This window comes from Carassius auratus, chromosome 27, assembly GCF_003368295.1.
Source record: "Carassius auratus strain Wakin chromosome 27, ASM336829v1, whole genome shotgun sequence".
Lineage (NCBI taxonomy): Eukaryota > Metazoa > Chordata > Actinopteri > Cypriniformes > Cyprinidae > Carassius > Carassius auratus.
In genome coordinates this window covers 11,943,288-11,953,613 of record NC_039269.1, presented here as the reverse complement: position 1 = coordinate 11,953,613, position 10,326 = coordinate 11,943,288, and the positions used below count along the sequence as shown (strand labels likewise).

The following is a 10,326-nucleotide window of genomic DNA, read 5'->3' as shown; positions in this document are numbered from 1 at the left end:
TAATTTTGGATATACATTTCCCTAATCAGCCACTAGGGGTAAAATGAAAGGTTGTGAAAAATGTCCACTCTCTCCCTCTATTGATTGACACTGGTTTCATGTCTATGTCTCCCTGCTGTAGAAAATTATTACAAAAAGAATGTCAATTTTGGACATGCAATTCCCTTTTCTACCAGTAGGGGTAAAAAGAAAGGTTGTGAAAAATGTCCACTGTCCCCTTCTATTGATTAATAGAGGTTTCATGTCTCTGTCTCCCTGCTGTAGAAAGTTATTACAAAAATAAGAATAATTTTGGACATGCAATTCCCTAATAAGCCACTTGGGGTAAAACGAAAGGTTGTGAAAAATGTCCACTCTCCCCCTCTATTGATTGACACTGGTTTCGTGTCTATGTCTCCCCGCTGTAGAAAGTTATTACAAAAAGAATGTCAATTTTGGACATGCAATTCCCTTTTCTACCAGTAGGGGTAAAAAGAAAGGTTATGAAAAATGTCCACTGTCCCCCTCTATTGATTGACACTGGTTTCATGTCTCTGTCTCACTGCTGTAGAAAGTTATTACAAACAGAAGGTTAATTTTGGACATGCAGTTCCCTAATCAGCCACTTGGGGTAAAATTAAAGGTTGTGAAAAATGTCCACTTTCTCCCTCTATTGATTGACACTGGTTTCATGTCTATGTCTCCCTGCTGTAGAAAGTTTTTACAAAAAGAATGTCAATTTTGGACATGCAATTCCCTTTTCTACCAGTAGGGGTTAAAAGAAAGGTTGTGAAAAATGTCCACTGTCTCCTTCTATTGATTGACACTGGTTTCATGTCTCTGTCTCCCTGCTGTAGAAAGTTATTACAAAAAGAAGGATAATTTTGGACATGCAATTCCCTAATAAGCCACTTGGGGTAAAACAAAAGGTTGTGAAAAATGTCCACTCTCCCCCTCTATTGATTGACACTGGTTTCGTGTCTATGTCTCCCTGCTGTAGATAGTTATTACAAAAAGAATGTCAATTTTGGACATGCAATTCACTTTTCTACCAGTAGGGGTAAAAAGAAAGGTTGTGAAAAATGTCCACTGTCCCACCTCTATTGATTGACAGTGGTTTCATGTCTCTGTCTCACTGCTGTAGAAAGTTATTACAAATACAAGGTTAATTTTGGACATGCAGTTCCCTAATCAGCCACTTGGGGTAAAATGAAAGGTTGTGAAAAATGTCCACTCTCTCCCTCTATTGATTGACACTGGTTTCATGTCTCTGTCTCCCTGCTGTAGAAAGTTATTACAAAAAGAAGGTTCATTTTGGACATGCAATTCCCTTCTCTACCAGTAGGGGTAAAAAAAGGGGTTGTGAAAAATGTCCACTCTCTCCCTCTACTGATTGACACTGGTTTCATGTCTATGTCTCCCTGCTGTAGAAAGTTATTACAAAAAGAATGTCAATTTTGGACATGCATTTCCCTTTTCTACCAGTAGGGGTAAAAAGAAAGGTTGTGAAAAATGTCCACTGTCCCCTTCTATTGATTGACAGTGGTTTCATGTCTCTGTCTCCCTGCTGTAGAAAGTTATTACAAAAAGAAGGTTAATTTTGGACATGCAATTCCCTTTTCTACCAGTAGGGGTAAAATTCAGGGTTGTGAAAAATGTCCACTCTCTCCCTCTACTGATTGACACTGGTTTCATGTACCTGTCTCACTGCTGTAGAAAGTTATTACAAAAAGAATGTCAATTTTGGACATGCAATTCCCTTTTCTACCAGTAGGGGTAAAAAGAAAGGTTGTGAAAAATGTCCACTGTCCCCTTCTATTGATTGACAGTGGTTTCATGTCTCTGTCTCCCTGCTGTAGAAAGTTATTACAAAAAGAAGGTTCATTTTGGACATGCAATTCCCTTCTCTACCAGTAGGGGTAAAAAAAGGGGTTGTGAAAAATGTCCACTCTCTCCCTCTACTGATTGACAGTGGTTTCATGTCTCTGTCTCCCTGCTGTAGAAAGTTATTACAAAAAGAATGTCAATTTTGGACATGCATTTCCCTTTTCTACCAGTAGGGGTAAAAAGAAAGGTTGTGAAAAATGTCCACTGTCCCCTTCTATTGATTGACAGTGGTTTCATGTCTCTGTCTCCCTGCTGTAGAAAGTTATTACAAAAAGAAGGTTAATTTTGGACATGCAATTCCCTTTTCTACCAGTAGGGGTAAAATTCAGGGTTGTGAAAAATGTCCACTCTCTCCCTCTACTGATTGACACTGGTTTCATGTACCTGTCTCACTGCTGTAGAAAGTTATTACAAAAAGAATGTCAATTTTGGACATGCAATTCCCTTTTCTACCAGTAGGGGTAAAAAGAAAGGTTGTGAAAAATGTCCACTGTCCCCTTCTATTGATTGACAGTGGTTTCATGTCTCTGTCTCCCTGCTGTAGAAAGTTATTACAAAAAGAAGGTTCATTTTGGACATGCAATTCCCTAATAAGCCACTTGGGGTAAAACGAAAGGTTGTGAAAAATGTCCACTCTCTCCCTCTACTGATTGACACTGGTTTCATGTGTCTGTCTCCCTGCTGTAGAAAGTTATTACAAAAAGAAGGTTAATTTTGGACATGCAATTCCCTTTTCTACCAGTAGGGGTAAAATTCAGGGTTGTGAAAAATGTCCACTCTCTCCCTCTACTGATTGACACTGGTTTCATGTACCTGTCTCCCTGCTGTAGAAAGTTATTACAAAAAGAATGTCAATTTTGGACATGCAATTCCCTTTTATACCAGTAGAGGTAAAAAGAAAGGTTGTGAAAAATGTCTACTGTCCCCTTCTATTGATTGACAGTGGTTTCATGTCTCTGTCTCCCTGGTGTAGAAAGTTATTACAAAAAGAAGGTTCATTTTGGACATGCAATTCCCTTTTCTACCAGTAGGGGTAAAAAGAAAGGTTGTGAAAAATGTCCACTGTCTCCCAATATTGATTGAACCTGGTTTCATGTGTCTGTCTCTTTGCTGTAGAAAGTTATTACAAAACGAAGGTTAATTTTGGACATTCAATTACTGTTTTTACCAGTAGGGGTAAAATGAAAGGTTGTGAAAAATGACAACTGTCGCCCTCTATTCATTGACACTGGTTTCATGTCTCTGTGTCCCTGCTGTAGAACGTTATTACAAAAAGGTGGTTAAATTTGGACATGCAATTCCCTTATTAGCCACTTGGGGTAAAATGAAAAGATGTGAAAAATGTCCACTCTCTCCCTTTATTGATTGACACTGGTTTCATGTCTATATGCCCTTTATCTAAAAAGCTATTACAAAAACACCTACTGAGCTATAGCAAAAAACGAAGAAAGTTTGCACTTTCCCCACGGTCCCTAACTGAAGGCTCTGCTGAGAGCGTTCTCTCCCGGCTTTTTGCACATTGCCACGGCTTGCACGGGGCCGTGCTTATTATATCGAGGGAAAATATAGAAAAAGAAGGATGTGAAACATGATCAGCTTTGCCCTTTTGGCGGTCACACTGCTTAGATTTTTTTAGGGCAATTCGTTTTGGAGTTATTGGCGTTTACCGCTGAATGTGTCACGAATATCGAAAACAAAACCAACTTGACCCCGCTAATTTTGCAGCATTCTTTACGATTTCTATCTTTATAGTAAGCAACATCGAATGGACATTTTGATTATGTTTAATCTTTATTGACATTGTACAGATATAAATGTCGTGATTGTAGCTCTTTAATTTACTCTTGGATGTATTTTAGTTCGGGTAATGAATGAGTAACCCCGCACAGTAATGCTCTAATGATGTAATATCCGCTGAGAGTCTCCACACATCTCTCAAACTTTTCTGCGCCCGGAGCGACGATGACAGCGCACGCACTTTCTGCGGCTCTATCGAGGGTCTCCGATCCCAAGATACTGACAAGAAGCTCGATCTGAAACATCGGAGAGTGAAGCAGGTTGGAAGAGAGACGTAGGAGGGAGACTGGAGGCAGAATGCGGGCGCTGTTCGTGGTGCTGAAACCGCTGTGTTTTCTCGCTCTGCTCGGCTACTGCCCTTCCGCGGTGAGTGCTGTGCTTCCTGACTTTACACAGACACAAACTTGACATGTCTGGAGTCCAGCTCCTACTACACCTCTGAGTCATAGGAACGGAATATCTGCAAAGTGATAAACAAAAGTGATATGTTCAGTGAGATCTACTTATGCGATAATATCCTTTTAATGGCAAACTCAAAGAGAAAGAGAACATAAATGAAATAAAACCTAAGCTGCGTGAAAATCTTGATACATGTGGGATACTTTAAACAACTGATTTTATATAACTTTCTCTATGATTGCAGTACAAATGGTCAAATATTTTTAGACCTTTTTATTGTAGCGAATGTGCCATACATTAAATTGTTAATGGACAATTTCTGCAGTTGTTAGAAAGGTTCCTAAACATCCGCCTGTATTGAGAATTGGCTTTGAATGCGTTTATTTAACCGTTTTGGTAACACTTTGTATAACGTATCTAGTTAAATGCAACATATATTTCCAGTACAATAATAAACATGTGATACAGTGTTCGTGATGTACAGGTACGTGTACATGAAATTATCATGAGATTTGCATTTTCTCCACATAGTTTCATTTCATTTCCAATCTACAACTATTATACTAGAAGATATTATGTTTACACTAAAACCAATTAAGATGGATGTTTACTACATTAGGAGAAACCTATAATTGAATGCAGTACTGTATTGTATGTACACAAAATGGATATTCCAATAACCTAATTTAAAATATTGTTATACTAATATAGTAGTAGTATATTTTGTTAAATTAAGAGTTCATTAGTAATCTACAGTATATGGTAATGATAAAATGTTTAAATTAGCAAATGCTTTTTCTTCCTCAGCGTTTGGAGTATATTCTCAGCACTACTATTAATCTGAACACAATCCCTAATGGGTCTATTTTAGCACTGGGTCAAGATCAGAGCTGCATTTGGATGCATGGCCAATTATTTGTCATGTGACACCCAAATAACTGCATGAATTTCACGCAATCCGTGACTGGAAATAAAAGAAATCCATAGTATCAGTGAAAGTGTCATGAGGATCTCTCATCCAGTCTTAATAAACCCAGCTGCAGGTCTTATTTGAGGAGCAGAATCCCTCTGCTCATATTCCATAATGGCAGTGAACTAGCAGGAAGTACCCGTCTAACTTGGATATGTTACAATTTGCTGAAATTGCAGTTAGTTGTTAGTTGCAGCAGCATCAGGAAATGTGCCAGAGTGTGTAAAGAACTCTCTTTTTCAGCTCGCCTGTTAAAGGCTAGTCCCCAGAGCCGGCCTTTCAGAGCCCGCTGCGAGAGTGGAAAAAAAATGAATGTGGGTCTTTACAAATCCCCTTTATTGTTGCAGACAATCTAGGGAAATTTTGGGGGATGAATGCAGAGAGAGTCTTTATCATGAAGGTGCTGCGATAGGGTGATATTTGTTGTCAAATCATGCTATTTATGGTCTGCCATGTTTTAGTGTCGTGTGCTTGGATTGCTTTCAGAATTCTGATGAATCAGTGTGAATCGAAATGAATGTTGAGTGGAATACACAGTAACTGCATGGTATTTCTCCTGTGAATTTATTAAATTATTTATCAAATGAAGCCATGGAGTCTTATAGAGTCAGAGACAAAGAGTTAAAGGAATTAATGTTAGCAATTAAAGTGTGAAGAGAAAAGCTGCATCCATTATCCATTGTTAAGGTGTTTTTGCTTAATACACAATCTTCTGTTGTACACTCAAATCAAAATCCACCTACATATGTTTTATTACTGTTTATGTTTTTAAACTGTGCTTGTCCTTCAGTATGTATATTTCTCTCCTGATTCAGCTGAGATTACTTTTTCTCTGGAGAAATCAATAACATGCATTTAACCAGAAGTGACAGTTTGAAGTTAAAAATGTTCTTATTTTTTGTTTGTGTCTTACACACACACACAGCTTCTCAGTTAACATGACTTTTAAGACTGGGAGTCTTGTGGATTATTGTGATGTTTTCATCAGCTGTATGAACTCATATTCTGATGGCACCCATTCACTACAGAGGATCCATTGGTGAGCAAGTGATGTAAGGCTAAATTTCTCAAAATCTTCTCTGATGAATGGATGGCCTGATTAACTCACTATACATTTGTAGCTATTGTTTTGGGTTGACCTGTCTTTAAAATCAATTTACCCAGATAGCTGGACATTATAAATAAGAGACATGCTTGTGGAATCAAAGAAATTTGAGGCAGGCTATTAATTTTAACAAAAACATAGACTCCCAGATTTACGCACAAAACAAATGATAGGCATATTTAAAAATGATTAGCATATTTACTCAATCATCTTTCAATATAACAAATGAAATAAGTTATAGACTGAAAAGGCATAATAAAATGAAGCACTGGAAGTGAATAGTGTGCCATGCAAGTTTATCGTAGTTCTCAATAAATATCCACATTTCAGTATCACTCTGCTGCTTAAAGCATGCTGGAGGCTTGGAAATCAGATTATGTTGCATTATATGTCATTAAAATACATTGCATTAAGAATGCCATTTAGAATTTTAAATTGTAAACAGAAGACACCAAGATATGCCATGCATGCTTGTGTGTATTTGTGTACAGACCATCAGACCAAAGGAAGGCTGGCAGGTGTACAGTTCAGCACAGGATGCCGACGGCCGCTGCATTTGTACGGTGGTGGCACCAGAACAGAACTTGTGCTCCAGAGACGCAAAGAGCAGACAGCTCCGCCAGCTACTGGAGAAGGTGTGTGTGCACAAAATGTGTGTCTAAGAACTCTAAAGTCGCTTTATATTGAGATCGGGTTTAGATAACAAAAGCTCTCATTTTAGCAATTTGGAAGCATTATGCTCGACTGCACGCCATTGTCATCTATTAAGAATGCCACGGGCTTCTCTGCAGATGATTGTGGAGGAGCATAAAGATGACGGTAATGCAAAAAGGCCTGAAGGGTGTTTTAGGCCCCCCCCCCTTGCTTCTTCTTCCTACGTTTTTCTTCTCTGTTACTGTAAAAATTCAGCAATAGTTATCGGCCCATTTGTGTCTTTCTTTGTTTGGTGGATGATAGTGAAAGAAGTTTTAAATGTGTCAGCTGTGGTATGTCTCTAAGATCTCTCCGTCTTTGCTTGGGTTGCTTTGAGTGGAGTTATGGAAATGCAGAATTCCTTGGAGACATGGTGTCAGGGCTGATTTACACCATTTGAAAATATCATTTAAATCTATCGCATCTTCCTTTTTTGCAGTTCAAAGAATGATTAATGGATCCTAACTTCATTTCGGCCCGTCTTCCTCTCTTCAGATTCAGAACATGTCGCAATCAATCGAGGTGCTGAACCTGAGGACCCAGAGGGACTTCCAGTATGTCATGAAAATGGAGAGCCAGATGAAAGGACTCCGATCTAAGTTCAGACAAATCGAGTCGAACCGAAGAACATTATTGACTAAAAACTTTCAGGTGGGCTACCATTAAAGTCATGCCTCAGAGGAAATCAATAGTCCTTTCTCATACGAACAGAGTGGTTTGAAAGAGCCACATTCCTGCCATTACTCTCCAAGAATAAAGAATAAAATCCCACTTATAAGCTTCTTGTCTTTATTCACAAACATTTGAAAAGGCCACATGCAGTTCAGCATTCTTGGAAATCCTGTAAACCTCTAAAGGTCATGTTTTTATTTATATCATTTTGCTCTAACATGTCATTGTTTAGAGAGTCTCGCAGTCAACAGTCTTGCATAAGCAAATCTCCCCTCAAGTGATTTTTATTTAAATGTGTGTCTGGTCTTGCAGGAGCTGAAGGGGAAGATGAACGAACTGCAGCCACTGATTCCAGTGCTGGAGCAGTACAAGACTGACGCCACACTCATTTCCCAGTTCAAGGAGGAGATCAGGAACCTTTCTTTGGTGCTGACTGCTATACAGGAGGAGATAGGAGCATATGATTATGAGGAGCTCCAGCAGAAGGTCCTCGGCTTAGAGGGAAGACTGAGGAACTGTATGAGCAAACTAAGTAAGTTGAAACATGGTATTTTCTTGTGTGACCTGTTACGTGTTCCTTTAAAGTTCAAGGTGTGTTGGCATGCTTATATAATAGCTGACATTACTTGTCGTTTTTCATTGTGTCAGCCTGTGGTAAGCTGATGAAAATCATGGGGCCCATCACTGTAAAGACATCAGGAACGAGGTTTGGAGCTTGGATGACAGACCCTCAGGCTTCACCTAAGAACAACAAGGTAATAATCTATGACATTTCTTCCAGGAACAGTTTTTTTCTTCATTATTTTTATTCATAAAAAAATAACTTAAATAAACAGTTCAAAGACATGAACAAAACCAACCAGCTCTGAGATCAATCACAACTTATAAACTTAAATAATACAAAAAAAAATAATAAATGTATAATAAAATAAAATGTATCATGGTTTACAAAATAAATCTGGATTGTTAATAAAAATGAGCACCTAGTCAGCAGAATGATTTCTGAAAGATCGTGTCACATTGAGGACTGGAGTAATGGATGCAGAAAATTCTGCTTTGATATTAATATAAGTTTAACTGTATTAATGTATATAATTTCTCACTTCAATATGATGGTTTGTGCACTCCATGCAGCTGTTAAACACATTTTTCGACATTTTAGGTTAGATTGTCATGTAACACTGAATTATGTCTTCTGCTGAAGAATAACTCATGGTGAGGTGTCTTAAAAAGGGTTAATCTATAAAAATCAATGTCTGTATGGAGTTTTACTTCCTATGTTGTGCTGTTTAAATGATGCATACAAATACAAGTTTCAACTGTTATTTATCACATTTGTAATGTTCTAATGCAGGTCTGGTACATGGACAGCTATACAAACAACAAGATTGTCCGTGAGTACAAATCAGTTAGTGACTTTGTGTCTGGGGTCGAGTCAAGAACCTACAACCTTCCGTTCCACTGGGCAGGAACTAATCACGTGGTCTACAATGGCTCCCTGTACTACAACAAATACCAGAGCAACATCATTGTCAGATATAGCTTTGAAAGTGGCCGGGTTATGACCCAACGAGCACTTGAGTCCGCTGGCTTCCACAACGTCTACCCGTACACCTGGGGCGGATTCTCCGACATTGACCTGATGGCCGATGAGCTTGGTTTATGGGCCATCTATGCCACCAATCAGAATGCAGGGAATATAGTGATCAGCCGGCTGGATCCTCTGACCATCCAGGTGCTAAACTCTTGGAACACAGAGTACTCCAAACGAAATGCAGGTGAGTCGTTCATGATCTGCGGCACGCTGTACATCACCAACTCCCACCTGACCGGTGCTAAGGTATACTACTCTTATTCCACCAAAACATCTACCTATGAGTACATGGACATCCCAATCCATAACCAATACTTTCACATGTCCATGCTGGATTACAACGCCAGGGATCGTGCACTGTATGGCTGGAATAATGGCCACCAGGTACTGTTCAACGTCACGCTGTTCCACATTATTAAAACTGATGACGAATCCTGAGGGATCTACCCTGAGGTGAGAGGAAAACGTTGATGCTGTAATCACCGTAGTATTGCTGTGAAATAATGGCTTTTATATATTTTAATCAAAAGATGAGTGCCTCTGGAGATGTCAGTCAGCATTGCACTCTTCCATTTGTAAACAATCATGGGTAAAAACTCAAACTCGGTCTCAGATAAGGATATTCATGGACTTTTAAAGCTCTATTTAAATGTTGTTTGTGCAACTTCCAGTGTGTAGCAGTGGTGTTCAGCTATAATACTCGATTCTTCAAAGAATGTAACAAACACTTTTAACTAGTAACTTAGAAACTTTAAATAAAAATAATTATTAAGGACATTACATACTGATCTATCAAACTGTTTCTTGGTTTTAGCTTGTCCAATGTTTAGAAGAGTAAGAAGATATTTTCAGCTATTTTTATGACTTACATTTAAAGGAATTGTTCACCCAAAAATAAGCATTGGTCATTATTTACTCATCTTTGTGTTGTTCCAAAACTTTATGGATTTCTTTTTTTCTGTGGAATACCAAAAAAATATATTTTTAGAACTAAATATATAAAAAACTAATATCTAAAAAATGGAAATCACTGAGCTCTAATATTCTTTGGTTCCCAGTATTCTTTAAAATGTCTTCTTTCATGTTCCACAGAGGGAAGAAAAACATGCAGAGTTTGGAATAAAGTGAGGGTGAATATTTACAGAATCCTTATTTTTGGGTAAACTGGCCCTTTAAAGCTAACATATATATATATATATATATATATATATATATATATATATATATATA

The 10,326-nt window shown here is 38.2% G+C and overlaps 1 protein-coding gene across 1 annotated transcript; it reads left to right on the top strand.

Annotated features, from left to right (window-relative positions):
* The first annotated feature begins 3,596 nt into the window (after positions 1 to 3,596).
* LOC113046398 (noelin-3-like) lies at positions 3,597 to 10,017 on the top strand. The gene is made up of 6 exons (XM_026207255.1): positions 3,597 to 4,029; positions 6,629 to 6,772; positions 7,326 to 7,481; positions 7,815 to 8,034; positions 8,151 to 8,257; positions 8,857 to 10,017. Exons 1-6 carry the CDS (start codon positions 3,961 to 3,963, stop codon positions 9,532 to 9,534), a joined length of 1,374 nt encoding a protein of 457 aa, XP_026063040.1. The 5' UTR covers positions 3,597 to 3,960; the 3' UTR covers positions 9,535 to 10,017.
* The last annotated feature ends 309 nt before the right edge of the window (positions 10,018 to 10,326 follow it).